The sequence below is a fragment of the Ambystoma mexicanum genome, chromosome 13, assembly GCF_040938575.1.
Source record: "Ambystoma mexicanum isolate Mex_15411 chromosome 13, UKY_AmexF1_1, whole genome shotgun sequence".
NCBI lineage: Eukaryota > Metazoa > Chordata > Amphibia > Caudata > Ambystomatidae > Ambystoma > Ambystoma mexicanum.
Genome location: NC_090938.1, coordinates 650,785,557 through 650,803,718, shown reverse-complemented (window position 1 = coordinate 650,803,718; position 18,162 = coordinate 650,785,557). Strand labels below are relative to the sequence as shown.

The 18,162-nt window shown below is 48.2% G+C and overlaps 1 protein-coding gene across 3 annotated transcripts in view; it reads left to right on the top strand.

Annotated features, from left to right (window-relative positions):
- SNX11 (sorting nexin 11) overlaps positions 1-18,162 on the top strand; it is a 53,675-nt gene that overhangs the window by 22,438 nt on the left and 13,075 nt on the right. For all 3 annotated transcript variants that reach the window (XR_011283088.1, XM_069634627.1, XM_069634628.1), the window contains exons 2-5: positions 3,258-3,431; positions 8,299-8,385; positions 9,903-10,003; positions 10,262-10,360. Coding sequence is in view for 2 of the 3 variants with exons in the window: in XM_069634627.1 (XP_069490728.1) it covers positions 3,429-3,431; positions 8,299-8,385; positions 9,903-10,003; positions 10,262-10,360 (290 nt within the window). In the remaining variant the exon portion in view is untranslated. The remainder of the gene's footprint in view (positions 1-3,257; positions 3,432-8,298; positions 8,386-9,902; positions 10,004-10,261; positions 10,361-18,162) is intronic.

Sequence of the window (18,162 nt, the reverse complement as noted above, 5' to 3'; positions counted from 1 at the left end):
GAAGGTCCGCGAATATACCCTTCACTGTTTGGGATAGGTCTAGCTCCTGAGAGACCTCCGGCAGAGATTTAATGCGAATATTCGAGCGCCTGGACCTGTTTTCCAATTCCTCCACCTGAAGCTCGAGATTCTGCGTGGCCGTAGCTAATGTCTCCAGGAGAGAGTCCGTCTTCCTCGCACATTCAGCTAGGTCCTGAAGCGCCCTCTCGTTGGTATCCACCCTTTCTTCTATCTTGCTAATTAATGTCCCTTTTAATCTCCTGGAGGCCCTCTGCCAGGTCCTCCCTAAAAACGTCCATTTGCTTTTGGCCAGCTGCGGTAATTTTCTCAAGCATGTCCGCCAACAGGAGCTCCAACGCAGGCTGAGTAACCGGTTCTTGATGTAATGAAGTGGGCAGATCCATTGCTGTCTCCCCTGGGGGGGGGGTGCCATTAGCTGGAGTTGCCTGTGGCTCTTCAACATCCTTAGACCATAGTTTAGACAGGGCGTTCTCCTGCACGTTCCTCAGAGACCTCTGAAGGGACTGCGAGTCCTTAAGCTTATTCTTTGACATGATGCCCAGCGAGCGGGCGCCAGGAGCGGCACGCCGAGCTCCCAGATCGCCGTCACCTCGGGCGCTCAATACCTTCCAATGTGCCGCAATGCGCTTCTTTGGTAGCCGAGCGGGCTCCGCGTTGTAGATGTGGGATATAGTGCTGCTGTGCCACTTCCAAAGCGGGCCCAAATGAAGAACCGGATCCTCGGGGGGGGGGGGGGGGGGTGTATCGGGCAATCGATCCAGGAGCCTACTAGCACCTCCCGCATTCCCCCCCCCCCCACTGCCCCCCGCAGCATAGGGCTAGAAAACGAATCCTCTCAAAATCACCGGGGATGCAGTGCGCAAGGAAGTAATTGAGGACCCAGGTGAGGCACAGCCGGGCCCCTTACAGAATACAGCCAGATCACCTAGACACGCTGCCTACATGCTGAGAGCTGGCCCCTACTCTTACACAGGAACTTCAATACTGGCACCGACGACCAACTCACGGGGCGTGCAGGGGCTTGTTCCTCCTAATGGCTCGTGGAACACCGCTCTTAGACAGGATATCTTTCAGTGTTTGGCTCAAGCCCAGTGACTTGTCGATGATGTCCCAATGTGTTGCCTCAGTCCTCACTCGTCCCGCCTGCCCCGAGCACGGCAAGCGCAGCGGCCGCCCCACACAGTCCAGGATACCCCCCCCCACACCCCGAGCAGACCCAACGGTCCACAACCGGCGGGGGCGAGTGGTCCCCGATGCTGCACTGGCCTCGCGAGCACCCGGGCCCCAAGCCCGACAGTGCCGGCCGCCTGCGCCGGCCTCCACTCCTCACCAATGATGCAGGGGTCCACCCCCGGGTCCAACTCTCAGCCCTGGCGAGCCGACATCAACCAGGGGCGCCGGGATGGGAGGCGGGGCGCTCCGCTCCACACAGTCCTCACCGCTTAACCCGGCTGACGGCTGGGCGTCCAACGCCTCCCCCGCAGGTCGGCAACACAGACAGCACCGCCAGGCACCCGGCAACAGTGCCGGCCGCAGATCGCCTCCACCAGCACTTCCGGGGCCGACTGCCCCACCGACTCCGCCTCGCCTCCTCTTCACAACTGCGGGGCCACAACTGCTCCCGGATCCAGTGCCTCCCCTGCAGCCCGACAACACAAACCGCACCGCGGGGCCCCCGGCAACCGCGCCGGCCTCCGACAGCCGCCACCATCACTCCCAGGGCCGACAGCCCCTGACTCCACCTCGCCTCCACTTCACAACTGCTCCCGGACCTTATCACCCCAACAAAAACCGCTGCCTGGGGAGGACAACTTGGCCTGGATTCAAGGTGCACGGGCTTCGGGACGGGAGCTCAGTGGCCGCGGTGTTCATGGCATCGCGGCCATCTTGGAAACCCACAGCACTCTTTAACGTACCTCTGTGTGACCACGGAGAAACAGCAGCGGGCCTGTGTGAGCAGGGCACTGCTGTTGCCAAGCCTGTGTGATCCTGGCAATAGCCCAAGCCTGTGTGACCACAGCAAGGCCACCCTGCTGCCGTGTGACCATGCCAGCAAGTCTGGGTGCCTCCAGGCAACTGTCCAGGCTGTGTGACCACAGCAACCCAATAATCTGATGCGTGCCACCAGCCTTGGTCTGGCCAGCCCGTGTGATCACGGAGCCTGTCCACAACAGAAGGTGACAGTGGATGATGCAGCAACCGAGTTCTGTTATGTAAGGATTTGTATTTATTAAATACAGGATGTCCTTTCAAACAGAAATGACGTACAAAGTAAACATTACAGGAGACTGTCAGTCCATGGGTAGGGTGTCTTTACAACAGGATCATGTGGGTTTCTGTAGCCAATCGGCAAGGTAGTAGGGTAAAGGGACATACACCTGGGATCAAGACGAAGGAGCAGACACAAATATAATGCACATTATGGGCCTAGTGCCCGAGCTGCTGGTAACATAATGGGATGTAGATAGGAGAGGTGGAACGGAATCGGATGGAGACATGGGCGGGAGAAGCCCTTTAGTCAAAAGTTGGAGCTTGAGCCTATTTTGGAATGTTCAATCGAAGGGGTGGTTTTGATCTCTGCGGCACAGCATTTAAGTGGCATGGTACGAGAGGTTAGGGAGGGTGGAGCAAAGTAGAATACTAAAGAGCAAAAGTACGGGCGAAGCAGTCAGCGGAGGAGGAGTAGTTGGGGTCAATGCCATGAATGGCTTGGCGTATGAAAAGTATGAATATAAAGTGAGACCGATTTTGCATAGAGACACAACCCGCATGGTAGTGGCATTTTGAGTTGAGGGAGGAGCAGGTTAATCTGTACAGTGTGCTAGAAGTGAAGTTCAGGTCTTTGTTAATGGGTGAGATCAAGGAGTAAGCTCTCAGTGGTTGTGTTTGCGTATTTTCATGCTAATGAGAAGGTTGACTTAAACAGGGGGGAGGGCGTTATGTTATAAGAAGTGAACCCAGGCATTAGACCATTAACCCTTCTCAGCATACATGTGTCGCCACTTCAATCCCTTGCAAACACTCCACAGGGGACACGTGACATAATTTTCCCATTGAGGTAGGATATAATGTAGTAATTTACAGAATACTGAGTGCAAAGGGTATGGACTTATCTGATGGCGGATATAATGTGTGGATTAGGGGGATGCATGTTAGATATGAGGCGCATAGGGGTGGTGCCTGTGTCCCGTTTGAAGTGAGTATGACCATGTCTCACAAACCTGCCTTCTCCTTAGATGCTGTGCTTCATCGGGCCCCACCACGAGGATGCTGCAGAGCCCAGAGCCTGAGGTCAGGGCTGGGCTCTTAAAGGATCACCAGAGGCAAGCTCGGGAGGCTCGATGTTCTCCGAGCGTGAGGCGGTCTAGGGATACCACAAGGCTTCTAGAAGCGAGCCCTCGCCAAGGATGGTATGCTAATTATCGAGAGAATCTCATTGTTTGATCTAGAAAAATACGTGCATGTTGATGGGTGATCACCTTTGTGAGAGGTGTTTGTCTGACCGCTATGGTGCACTGGTTCTAGACTGGAGCCTTATTATGAGCTTTTAATAAATCCACCCGAAAGGGCAGTTATTCAGCAGTGATGTAAATCTCTTGGGAAAGAAGTTTGTGAATGATGCTGGGGGCGTGACATAACGTTTCCCTTTCTGTGTGTGTAGAGCATTATCTTTGAGCCCCTCAGAGAACAGGCATGACTGGAAGTTCCGAGCCGAAGGCGTGTTTTTATGCAGGTGGCATGGTGACATTTAACACTCATTCGTACAGTATTATGAAACGGAACTGGAGTTCCAGGCCATGGGCCTGTTTCCATGCAGGTAGAGACGGTTCACGCTCCGGCATACGTCCATATAAAATGAAACTGGAGGTTCCCAGCAGCAGGTATGTTTTCATGTAAGTGGGTGGGTGGGGGGGTGGGTTCACTCTCCGGCAGGGCTATAAGTGGGGTAAGAAATCGAGGGGGAAGGCCCTCATTTGGGGGCATGGCTTGTGGGACGGGCGTGGCCTAAACAAATACACAACCTGTAGTGAGGTACGCAAACAAATATATAAATGCATGTAAGCCTTTATATATTTGTATGCATACCTTACTATGGTTTGTGTAGTATGCAAGACATATTTTATAAACAAAGAAATATGTAACATATTTCTATGTTTATAAAAGATGGCTTGAAAAGTACACAAACCATAGTAAGGTACACACACTAATATATAACATAAAGATATTTGTGTCCATACCTTATGGTTTGCGTACTTTTCAAGCCATCTTTTTAAAACATTTCTATGTTTATAAAAGATGGCTCGACAAGTACACAATTCAATCCGTCTTTAATAAAGCTTTGCCAACGGACAAAGCCCGAGGCGTCTTTGTCCGTCGGCAAAGCTTTATAAAAGATGGCTTGCATTGTGTGCTTTTCAAGCCATCTAATATGTTTTGGAATCCCCAGGTTCGACAAGGGTTAAAGACACCTCGCGACCTGGGGAAACAAAGGCACAGTAACTTCCTCTGGTGACACTTCGCGTGAGAGGTCACCAGAGGAATTTACAGTGACTGACAGAAGTGCCAGCCAGTCAGTGTCGCTCCGGCTGGCTGGCACTTTTGTCAGCTTGCCTGACTTAATGCGGGCGCATCTCCCGTCGCGGCTGCAGCCACAGCAGGATAATGTGTCTTGCCAGTGTAGTGGTCGGACCGTGGGGGGCCCCGGCTCAGCTCCACTTTTTTGAAGACTGCTGGGGCCTGACCCTGGGTGGCTCCAGCCCACTTAAAGCACTGCTCTCCAGCATACTGTGGCATAAAACGGTATTGAATGTTGTAGGTCATGGCCTATTTTCATGCAGGTGGGGATGGGGACAGTTCACGTTCCAACATACTGTGTACGAAACAGCACTGGGAGTTCCAGGCCACAAGCATGTTTTCTTGTATGTGGCAGCAGGGACCGCTTACAGCATACTGTAGTATAAAGCATTACTAGAAGCTCAGACCGCAGTCGTGTTTACATGCACGCATGGGCGGGCAAGTTCATCCTGCGAAAAAAGTTAATGTTAATGGCCCTTGTACCGCGCACTGTTGCCACTTGCGTGGTCTCTTGGCACTCTGGCGGATCTGCAGTGGAAGGAGGGTTGCAGGGTTTGTTAGTGGGATTGAGATGGAGAAGAGCAAGAGAGCTTTGATGTGCTGTTGGCAGCTTCACTTCGGATAAACCGGTCACTGAGCGTTGGTATGTTTTCGGTGGGTAGCAGTCATGTGGTGTTGAGGTGTGATTGTGTATGGTTTGTGTTGCGGTAGAGGTATGGTTGTGTTTAGTTCAGAATTTGGGGATGCGTATGCAGAAAGGTGAGTTTTTAGTACGGTTAGTTAGTGGCAATACATTTACTACACCCAACATTCTGTCTAAATGCAATACGTTTCCCACCCCCAACTGTTCCTTCTAGTGTGATGCATTTACCACCCCAGCATTTCCTCCAGTTGAGACACATTACCTGTCCCCAACATTCCATTCAAGTGTGGCACTGTTTCTGCCCCCAACCAATCCCTCTAAGTGCGACACATTTCTCATCCCCAGCATTCCATCTAAGCATGACACATCTTCCGCCCCCTTAACAGTCCATCCAAGTGAGACACACTTCCCAACCTCAACACTCCATCCAGCTGCGATATACTTCTCGTCAACAGCCCATCCACGTGTGACGCATCTCACATATCCCCCGCAGTCCATCCCGGTGCGACACATTCCCACCCTTAAACAATCCACCTGGATTTGATACATTTCCTGCCCCAGACAGTCTATCGAAGTGAGATGCATTTCCCACCACAATCTGTGGGTTCCATGTCATTTCCTCGTGGGATTAACCCTTGCTGGGTTTTTCTCTGCGAAATTTTATTGAGAAAACGCATCAAATTTTTTAATTTTTTATTTATGGGGTGGTACACCCCTCAACCCCCATCCCTTTTAATGTTTTTGTATTCTCTAACACCCAAACCCCATGTATATATATTTGTAGCCCCCCCAAAAAATGTGATGATTTTTTTTTTTTTATAACATTTCCGCTGAGAAAATCCCAGCGAGGGTTAATCCTGCGATGAAAGGACGTCATACCAATCTGTCTGTCAACACAGCATGGTACAGAAGTTACATAGTGCCTGTCCCAGGGTGCAGCAGGGAGAATAAGGCTTAACTATACTATTAAACTAGATTCTAACCTACACATACATGCTAAGAGGTGAAGTGGCTAATTTACACAGTTAGGTTATATGCTGGATAAGGATAGCCTATGCGATTAAGATAAATGCAGGTTGGTATATTCTGGTAATTAAATTAGATTAGAGGGTTTTTCTGGAGTACATTAGTGGTTGTACTCCCCGGTTTTCTGGTAGGTTTCTGTTGCTGGATTTGCATGCTCTAGCACGTTGTATTGTGTTGATTGGGGTAGGTCCCCTTGCTTGGTCTCGGTTCATGTTGGGTGTATTCGGTTAGTCCCTGGATTTGTGGAGTTCCTTTCAGTGTGTCAATTCATTTCATTGTACGTCATTGTTATTCAGGTGTTTTCCTCGCCTTCAGAGCTGAAGAGCCAGGTTTTCAGAAGTTTTCAGAATTTTAGATGGTCGTCCGTAGTTCATAAGTGAAGGCTGATCCTCAAGTTTTTTGTTGCTGAAAAATATAGGCTGAAACTGTCAGGTCAAATAGCACAGAGGGTGGGGTATTGGGGTTTTGCTGTAGGCTAGAGTTCGAATCGGTAGGAACGCCACCCCAAGGCTCCAGATAAGAGCATACCTAATATGTTATAAGCCTTCAAATCGGACCATTGGCCCAAACCATAAAATAATCGGATGCAGCGGCTGTTGGCCCCTTGATGCCATCAGCACTGTCTGTGGATGTGTTTAAAACAAGGGACATTAGCAGCACATGCCACAAAAATGTGGTGAAGAATCTTTAAGGTACAAATGCATTATTAGCTGTAGAACATAAATCTACCTATTTGCTAATATATTTTAATATGCAGCGAAAACTAAATAAAAGTCCTTCTAAAAAGTGTTAATTGGAGTCCAGGCCCATTCCGTCTGCCTACCCTTCATGGCAGGTTGTGTCTGCATACTCCCCAGTTTTACCCTTTGCTTTGCCAGTAGCGATTTTTTTTTAAAGTTAATTGATTTTTATTGAAAGTTAAAGATAATTAAATAGACATTACAGCAAGTTGCATGAAAAGTGAGGTACAACATAGTTATTATAATCGATGATGCTGTAGTTAACTACATACAATATTAGATATAATAAACGTCATAAAAATATGAAGTAAAACCATAGCATGCTTTTTAACGTCCGTATGTGCTGGTCACCTGCTTGAGTGTTTCAACCCTGGGCTGTGTGCATATGCACACGTGCAAACATGGGTTCACACCTCAGTTCAGTGTCGTAACGAACATAGCAAATAGTGTTTGGTCAAATGTGTAGACCTGGGAAAGGTATTTGCCCTGCCCATTAATGGTAGCAGCTTGAAAATGGTGCAGTACCTGCGCATATAAGATTAGTGCCTTGCAAATGCCTATCTAGTACCGATGGACAAGCCAAAGCTGTTGGCTTTGCCAGTGTTTGTTTTTAACATGACAGTGTATGACACGCATACTGCTTATAAATGAAATGGCTAAAGCAGACATGGTTAAGACCTTTTTATTGCACCAGTAGCGCGTTAACTCTAAGGAGACTGCTTTGAAAAAGCCCTGGCAAGCACTTGGCAGTGCACAGTTTGATTTTAAGGCTAGATAAAGTTAGCTCAGGGATCCCATGAGTGTGTGTTTTGGGCAGGGAGTGGCAGGAAGTAGGTGGGAATGGCCATAGGGATTAGCAGGGCCATGGGAGTGAATGGGCGGGTAAATAACCAAACACCTACAAGCGTTGTGTCCCTCCGCAAATGCCATCTCTCCTTAGCTGTAGTCCAGTGCATTCGTTTCGGCGGTATATAGTGATTATAACGACAAACTTTAATACCGAAAAAATGTCGAATTTTGGGTTGAAAGTATATATGAGTGGTGGGGTAAGGGATAAAAAGGGTGGGGTGATAAAGCTAGGGAAATGGGGGGGGGCTTGAACAAAGAGAAAAATATGTCCTTTTTTTCGTCGTTTTTAATTCACTAAAAAGTTTTCGTTATTAATGTATTCGTTATAAACACATGGAACCGTTTCGTCTTATAGGTGTAGCCAAAACAAAAAAACTAAAAAACGTTTGCGTTGACTTGCTTGCCATTAACACAGAAAAAGCTTGCCTCCTGTTTCTGTTCTAGGAGTTTATCACGGTGCGTGTGCAGGACCCGCGGGTGCAAAACGAAGGGTCGTGGAACTCCTACGTGGATTATAAAATATTCCTGCATGTAAGTTAACCACGGTCCAGCTGCACGTACCACTTTGAAACAAGCCAACTAGGATGGACCGTATCGACGTTGGTTGGGGTACGAGACAGTACACTGGGGGATACAAGGTGGGGCAAAGGAGGGGGTGGCGGGCACTGGAGGGTGAACGTCGGTAGGTGAATGAGGCACAGGACAAGGCAGTCGCTGTGCCCCGATGTGCATCTGCAAGGGGGAGGGCACATGATGAGGCAGTTTCCGCATCTAGTGGAGCATTGGAGGATCATGGTGCCAGCGTAATGTGCACAGGACAGTGCAGTGCACAAGCCTGTAGAAGAGGACAAGGCTGGGAGTTGGGTGCTGCTGCTTGGGATTAAGCACCGTCGGCAGCCGGTTTGGTGGGGGCAGTACTTGACGAGGCATTGTAAGCAGCGAGTGCAAAGAACAGTGGAGTGGTGGCAAGGGGAGCAGAGGGCAAAGCGATGTCATGAGCTGGGAGCTACATGGTGGGCAGTGTCGGCAGCTGTGGGATAGGTAAGCATCCTAGGGGTATCCAGTCCGGCAGTGCCAGCAGCCGCAGGGGGAAGTTGTCTCAGTATGTGGCAGTGGCAGCCGCCGAGGAACAGAGGGCGAGGGCAGTGACTCAACAGCAGCTGAAGGGCAGAGGACTGGCAGCATATGCTAACGGAGGGGGCGAGAACAGCTTAAGGCAGTGCTTGTAGCATCTGGAAATATGACATGGCAGTGTCAGGAGCTATGGTTCAGCATAGTAAGATTCGGGACAGGCAGGGGGAACGGCAATTCAGTGTCAACAACTGGCCACATGGGCAGTATTAGCAACTGCAAGTGCAGTGGATGTCAGTATCACTATCTGGAGGCAGACAAGTGGATATTCTCAGGAACTAGTGGGACAACTCAGGAAGCGGCAGTTTAGGCAGATGAGAAACACCCCACCGGTCATAGGTTGGACCCGGTAGGCCATGAACTGGCAGAGGCTTAGCACAGGGAAATGGCAGCAACCAATTAACAGGCGCAGGACTGCGCAGTGTGAGCAACTAGAGGCACTAGAGGTTATGGGGGGGGGGGGGGTGGGGGTGGGAAGGGGGTAGAATAGTAGCAGAGAGGCTGTACAGAAAGATATTCTGTAACAGCTCGTGAGCCCCAATGGTTGTGTTTGGTATGGAAGGGCACAGAAGCTTGTTATAAATTGAGACCAACCTGTAATCTGTTCCACTAAACTTTGGTCTCAGTTTATAACAAGTTTCTGTGCCCTTCCATGGACTCTGGGTTATGGGAGGGGGGTAAAATTGGATTCTGTTATATATTTGTTTTGAATTGTATATTATGTGTTTTATTTACTGTACAGTACTTTGTATAAAGTTTAAACTAAAATAACATTTTCAACAAAAAAATAAATTGAGACTAACCTCTTCATCACTGTTCTGTACATATGCACGTCATCTCCGCGGATTGCTTGTGTGTTGATATAAGGGAGACTCCAGCAACGACTTGGATAACTTTTCTCCTTCACACTTTTCCAGACGAACAGCAAGGCCTTTACTGCCAAGACATCGTGTGTCCGCCGACGGTATCGCGAGTTCGTGTGGCTGAGAAAGAGGCTCCAGAAAAATGCAGGTTTAGTGTAAGCAATCCTCCCAGTTCCTGGGGAGAATGGAAGGACGGGGCAATCAGGTGGTCCTGTGTCATATTTGGACTGGGAGAGCTATTGAGGGCCAAAGGGGCGTTGTTCAAGACATTTGGTAATGCCTATCGGCGTCTGTGGTTTTTGCACTTATAGTTTCTTGCTTTCCCAGCAGTCGAGTGGGGTGTTTTATCCTGGTGTTGGGGCTTTCCCTGGCATCCAGCACCCCCACACTGACACTCTATTCTGTATACTTAGGCCTGTGCCGGAACTCCCAGGAAAAGGTGCCTTCTTCATGGCGAATAACGAGGACTTCATCGAAAAGCGGCGCCAGGGCCTTCAGCAGTTTCTGGAGCAGTGAGTAAGGGGTGCGGGTTGGAGGCTGGGTGTCCGGCCATGGAGCAAGGGGTCCGGCCATGGAGCTAGGGGTCCTGTGCCATAGTCCAAGCTTCCCCTCGCGGCCAACAACGATCTGGCATGGGCACATTATTTCAGTTCCCTGGACCCCTCCCCCCCCCCGTGTTTGGAAACAGGCATGGCCCCGGTATTAAGTACTATGTATACAGTTCACTGCTCAGCCCTGTCCATTAGGAAGGATCTAGGTGGCCATGTCTTAATCAGGCTGCTGGCATCACATCGACACCGTCACTTTGTGATGTTTTTAATGATCGTGATTAAACGAGCATAAGTGCGGCTTTGTGTAAAGCTACTTGTGGTCTCCTATGTCCAGATAGACATCATGCCCTGCGGCCTCCTCCCACAGACAATTGTTTGCATCATTTGCTAGGTGGAATGCTAGTGTGGCGAGGCACTGCCATTAAGGAGGGGTGCTGCTTCGTTTGCCCATATGCAGTCCTGTATGCCACGCATGGCCATCATACCCCCAGCGGCAGCCAAATAGAGCCTTTTATGCCCAAATAATCTCATAAAATGCCATCATATGCATGGGTACCCCAGATACACGGCAGAACGTGGCTACATTTTCCTGTGCTCGTTCAGTGCCAAGGGTCATACATGTCTCAGAACATACTCTGCCTCGTTCTTGGGAAATGCCCAACAGGAACATGACTGAAGTGGCGTAGTGGCACCAAAGAACTGGATCTTTCAGCATGTATGATTGGTTATTTTTAACGCACTTAGTACCCAGAGATTTCTAAGCGCAGACTCGTGCCACCACAGACATTCACTTTCTAAGCCCCATATTAAATGTTCCTCACCCTGTGTAATTTGCACCACAGGGCTAGATTTCTACAGAATGCACTTCCTCCTCCAGCGTAGAACACACACAATGTATTATAGGATCTTGAGTGCACTCTTTTCCAGAATGCTCTGTGGATCACTGAACAAAAATGGCTGCAAAAGATTGCGTCTCATAAACCAGCCGACCTCGCTTAACACAGACTGCGCAACATGACTACATTTCAAGTTCGAAAACCCCATACGCCCGTCCACCACACACAGGACTACGAGTCAAGGAATTCACACTGGTCCGCTCATTATGGCAGCACCCACGTGCCCCCTTTTGATAGCTGCATTCTGCCTTCTGCAGCGCTGATGCCTCCAGAGGACCACAAGCTGCAAAACGCATTTTGCATTCGTAAGTGCAGATGCCAACGTATGGCTGGATACATGTCCAAAAATATGGCCTCAGCGTCCAGGTCCTTCCTCCCAAAAGGGCTGCATAGCCCATAATGCACTCCCCCACTCAGTACATAAGTTCCTACTTACTGATCGAGAGAGTGCACTCTAGGACATGTAGCCTTTATAAGAATGGACTCTGTCTCACGTAGGGAAGGTGCAGTAGCACACCTACTTATGAAAGAATGCACCTTGCTTGAGTCAAGAGGTGGTGCCCTCTCAAACAGGTACCGGGATGTATTCCGCTTTACAGCAATACACATTTGGGAATAAACACATGTCCCAAATCTCACTAGAATGCCCTGTACGTTTGTTGATGTCTGCCATGGGTCCTTTAAATTCCCCCCGGTCTCCTGAAGTTTCTGCCAAACTTCTGATCTTTAGTTTACTTTAATTTAGTTTATTTATTTGTAGAGCGCGCCAAGCCCAAAGGCATCTGGGCGCTATTCTTACAAGTTACAGTGTGTGCAAACCATGGAATTCAACAGTATAATCCAAAGGAATATACATAAGAGTTACATATATACATCAGGCAGGCGTTTACATACATATTTACATGGTAGGTCATGTTATGTTATGTTACTTGGCATTTGTACAGCGCCTTATGTATCATTGGTATGATCTCAAAGCGCTGGTAGGTTGAACGCCCTCGGGAACCGTAGTTCAAGTCAGTAGAGGGTGTGTGAGTGTACCCGAAATGTGTGTAGCTAATGCAGTTGTTGGCTGATAGCTGCTTCCTAGCGATAGGTGTGGTGCTGAGGAAATCAGTTGGATGTGTTCAGTCTGGTGGGTGGACACCTAGGCTCGGTTCTGGCTGCGTTAGGCCTGAGGGACGCCTATGCGAACAGCTAGGCCGGAATGTGCTCAGCTAGCTGCGTTTTATTAGGGTGATGAGGTGATCATGTAGCCGTGTTCGTATGTGAACAGCTAGGCCGAATTAACAGGGGTATAGCTATGTTCTGGTTGAAGGTTGATGTATAGTGGAGAGTAAGCGTGGTGGTGTGATATGGTGGTTATCAGTATAAGCGCCTGAGATCAGGCACGTGAGCAGGACAGTTTGGACGTACATATCGAAATGCGGATATATAGCGACACAATGGATACAGGTATATATGGGATACATATATATAGATACAGGTAGATAGCATATATAGGGGATACAGATATATGGCAACATCATGGGGAACAGGTGTTGCCTCCATCTGCAACATCCGTTCCGTCCACTCCATCCGTTCCAGCCACTCCATCCGTAACATCCATAACGTCCACTCCATCCGTTCCGTCCGCACCATGCGTAACGTCCGCACCATCGGTTCCATCCACACCATCCGTTCCATTTACTCCTTTATTTTCTCTGTTCGATCAACTCAGACATTCTGTTTACTGTGTCTATTCACTTTGTTTACTCCATCCATCGACTCCATTCACTCCAATCATTCCCTCTAATCCATCCATTATGTCCTATCATGTGGGTGTGCACCAGGTAGGACAGCTTCGTTGTGTGTTTCGTCGTTCGGTTGCTGGGGGGTTTGGGCACATCTTTGGGTGGTCATCGGTGTTATGGGAAGAGCCACGTTTTCAGTAGTTTGCGGAATGACAAGTAGTCTTCGGCGAGTCGGATGTAGGGTGGAAGCGAGTTCCATAGAGTGGGGGCCAAGGCTGAGAACGAGGATCTTCCTATTCTGACTGAGTTGGTGTTTGGAATCCCTAAAAGGAGGGCAGAGCTTGAGCTTAGAGTGCGTGGTGGGTGGTAGGGTTTAAGCTAGTCTTGCGGGTATAGAGGCCTGGTCTTGTGCACTGCTCAGTGGGCAATGCAGAGGGTTTTGAAAGTGGCCTTTGTCCAACTGGGAACCATTGGAGAGTTCTGAGTGCTGGAGAGGTGTGGTCTCTTGGGCCCAGTGCTAGTAGCATTTTGGCGGCAGCGTTTTGTGCTCTTTGTAATTTAATGAGGTGGTATGCCCGGACTCCGAGATAGAGGGAGTTAGCGTAGTCCAGTCTCAACATTACAATAGACTGAACAGCTTCATGGATAAGCGACCGAAATAAGGTTTTGCTCATGGAGCCACACTTTGACCTTTTTCCAGAATAAGAGGTAAGACTGTTCCTCTCTTAGTGATAGTGGGAGGGCATTCCATTTCTTTGCAGCAGAAGTGTGCAGCAGATGAGAGGTGTTTACATAAAATGTATGGTTCACCAGGTCAAATGCCGCAGATAAGACCAGTAGAAGCAAGGCCAGTTTTCCCTTATCTTTCAGAGTCTGAATTTTAGTTTTAAGGTTGATCACTGCAGTTTAGTTCCCATGTCTAGGTCTGAATCCTGATTGTCTAAGGCATAATAAGTTGTTTGATTCCAGGTATTGCTATATCTGCAGCTAGGCTGCACGGTCCAGTTTTTTTAACCAAAAAAAGGTACCATCGTAATGGGTCTATAGTTTGATGGGTTTTTGGGGTCTAAGGATGGGCTTTTTTTAGAAGCGGGAGTACCCAAGCGTCTTTCAAATTGTTGGGTAATATACTGGATTTGAATGAGCCGTTAATGGCGGATGTGTTGAAGGGGGTTATTTCCTTCACGGCCTCCTTGATAAGAGGAGCAGGACAAGTGTCTCCCTGGCAGTTAGACGGTTTACGTTTTAAGATGGAGAGGGGTCTGAAGTTAAATTGGGGCTGTACCCTCCTGGTGAGAGAAGGTGGGTGCTGAGTGGACTCGGCATTAGTAATAAGAGTTTCTTTTGTTTCTATTTTGTATTGGAGCATGGTGATTTTGTCTTGGAGTGCATTCTGGATATTAGTGCACCACAGAATGTCTTTGGTGCAGATATCAGGAGTTGGGGCAGGTAATTCTAACTCTTTCAAAATGTTGAAGAGTTCCTTCGTGCTGGGCTTAGCTTTGGTCATGCGTTCGTTATAGTTATCTTTTTTTGCTTGGATAATAGCAACCTTGTAATTGAAGGAAGCTGCGGTGAAGTTGTCCTTGTTAGCTTGGGATGGGGTGTTCTTCCATAAAGCCTCTGAAATTCTTTTCCGTTTCCTGAGTGCTTTGAGGTGTGGGGTGTACCACGTGTTGAGATGTGCGTGAGGTTTAGATTTATGTAGTTTAAGTGGCGCTAGAGTGTTAATAGCTTTAAGGAGGGTATGATTATACAGGCCGACTAAGGCCGTAGGATCTGAGAGGGCTGTGGTGTAGGGTTAATGATCGGTTGAAGTAGTGGTATTAATTTCTCACAGGTCAGGTTGCGTTTGTTTCTAGTCATCATGGCTGTGGCATGATTTTGTAAGTTGAGTGTCAAATATTCTTAAATGGTGAACATAACTAGGTGGGGGTCGGTCCAGGCGCATGGCTTTTTGGATAGGATTACAGATTAAGTCGGCTACTAAAGTTCTACCTTTTATTGTGAGTAGGTTCTGTTATTCGGTGTGTGAAGTCTAGTTCAGCGATGGTGTCCTTAAGGGCGCAGGCTTTGGGGTCTTTAGTATCTTGGAAGCTGAAGTTGAAATCTCCCAGGATGATGACTTTAGATTTGTTTTTGTGTTAGTTGACAGCAGATGTGAGATATCGTTTTCGAAGGTGGTGGTCGGTCCTGGTGGACGGTAGATTAAATGGATTGTGATAGTGGATGTAGTGAGGTGGGTAGTTTGATGATAGTTCAGCTGACGGCATGGGTTGGTTATTAACCTTTCTCAGGCCTAGTGCAGTTTTATAGGTGAGAGCAATGCCTCCTCCTTTGGAGAGGTTATCATCTCTTGTCAGTTTGAATGATGGAATAATTGTCCTGGATTGCAAGGGCAAGAGATGGTCCAGAAGCTCTATGAAGCAGGTCTCAGCGATGGAGACAAAGTCAAGGTCATGTAGTGTTATAAAGTCAGCGATATCTAGTGCGTGAAACCACCAGCCATTTGCAGTCTTTGGGTTTCGTCATAGTGCTCCCTCGCATGCCTTTCATTTTTATTTCAGCAGGACCAGCCTCGGTAGGATTCTGCATTGATCCTCCTGGACTCTACTACCAGGCATCACCACCAGCACCCTTCGGTCATTTAATGGAATCTAACATGAGACCCATGAACTGTTGTACCCCAGGAACGTCTGCCACTACCTCTTTTCTCTACGAAGAAGAAGACCAGATTATTTTAATGGGTTACGTTGAAGGCCAACAATCCGCAGCTGCTTTCAGTGGGTTGCCCCTTCTTCCGTCAACTCAGGAGCACCCTTTGGAAGAATGAATAAGGATTAGTTCCCCGAGTCTTCTCTGCATCCTCTGTATCACTCCCTTCTTCCTCTTGTCTTGTGATCTACCCTCTTGCCCCACTCCCACCTCTCCATCTGCTCTCGTTTCTCACTGTTCTAGGCAACACTCTAGCTCTCATGCCTCACTCAGGACCGGGCTTCCCTTTGTGAGCCTCCTGTTACTGTGATTGGGTATGGGATTAGTAAACCTGTTGCAGCTCTGGGCATTCGGGAGCGGGACTTCTGATTGGTGGAGACCAGTTCGAAGTACTTTTCTGACGGGTGTTTTCTCTTGTGCAAGCGTTCTGTGCACTGATCAACAAAAAACCTGGTCTGCCTTCATGGAGTCAGGCGAGGACATCTGCTGCTTGACTCCATGATGGTGCCTCGGACAAATGCTGCTGCAGGCCCCTTCTCCTGTGTGTCCACAATGCAAATCTGTCCTCAAGTTCCCTCTCTGGGTTTCTGGGTTGCCAGATCTTACTGCAGGTTTCCCCCTGTTATTGGCTAGTACATGATTACAGTTTATTCGTGGCTTGTGCGCCCTTGTAAGCCTTGCCGGCAGAGTCCCGCGTGTCTTGGCCATGAAGGTGGCCTTTGCAATTATGACCCTGGGTAAGACATGAGGCTGAAGAATTATCTGGGGCCAGCATTTTAGAGCTAGCAGTGGTGTGTGGCCCCTACAGGCTCTAGGCTCCTATCCCCATAGGCTGTCTAAGGTGACTCCATGACACACCACTATTTTGCCATTTCGTTGTACTTAGATAACTGGTTACCTCACTAAACTGTACTCCCGTTTTTCAAGCTCAAGAGGATGAAAGGCAAAATCGGCCCATCTTAGATATAAACCTGGAACCTGCCGAAAACACACTCGCCTCCCCTTACCCCTCCCCCACCCCTGCAGATAAAGGTTATTTCAGACACCTTTATCGCCCTAAAAATAGGCAAATACTAAAAAAAAATATAGGGAGGTCAAAATACTGCCAACAATAAATAGGAAATGGGCATATTGGAGCCAGCCCCCACACCTCCCTTGATTATTCCGCACAGCTCCATAGATACAGGATATGGACCAGTAGTTCAGAGCCACATGAAGAAACACTGTCATTGCTGTCTGATCGGAATAGGTAAGTAGGTGTATCTTTTAATGTGCATGAATACCATTTTAACATTTTTTTTTAGTTAAAACATATTTCTCACTTATTAAATACTCTCATTGGTATTGGGATTTACTTTTTTACTGCCTACAAACATCATTTTACTCCCAACTTAAAATATTAGGGAGTAAAATACTTCCACTTCAAAATCTTATGTGGAGCACTGCCTACACCCCAATTGAACCATCAGGTTTATTTGTACTAATTGCAGGTGCTTCATGAATGTGTAACGGAAGTGACAGAAACGCATAGATGGCACCACCACAAGCAGAGTACGTGTGCCAGAACACACTTTGGCCAACTCTGTATGGGTGGCCCTCCACAACACATGTCCCAAACAAAGGTCAATGATATTTACTGCAAAATGTTTTACACATCATTCTCTGATGTCCCCACCCCTCCCAAAGTCTTCAAATATCCTCAGCCAATCATTCCGAGTGCTATGTCCTTGTGTAATTTGCAAGTTAAATGTTTTGCTGGAGAGCATTTGAGCAGTTTGTGCTGAAAGCATGTGCCTAGTGATGTGAGCAGATGTACGAAGGCTGTAAAAATCCGGTTGCATGCCTGCCCATGAGAGTCCAGATCACTTTCTCAAAGGTTAAACCGTGCCTGATTCCTGTAGGGGTTAGCCTCCCTCCTTTGGCTTCTTGGGACACATTACCTTGATTTTCCAGTCCTAAACTATTCTTCCCCGGCTGGGCACAGACACACGTCCTATCACACATACCCACTAATCACAAAATTAATTCCTCGTCACTCAGTTGGCACATTCCCCATGACTGCATTTCTGATTATGGTCTTGGTTCAGGTGTGAAGATGGTGAATCACAGACAAAATAGACATTTCCAACCCTCCCAGTTGTGGGTATTAGTTGGGAACTGAGGAGGAGTTTTAGGGAGGTTATTGGGATGGCTACAGAGCAGCTGACTCTTTTAGAGGTGGTCTGCCACTGGGAAGGAGAATGATGATCTTCCTCCTTCATTGCCCTCCTGGTCAGAGACTCCATGGAAGGGAAAGCTCTCAACAACCAATGAAAACCAGGGCCTTGTCTGTCTCCTCCTTCTCGCCTTTCCCCTACTTCAATTTCCCCTTCTCCCAGACCTAAAAAGTGGACATGTACACGAAAGGGGCCTTCCACATTCC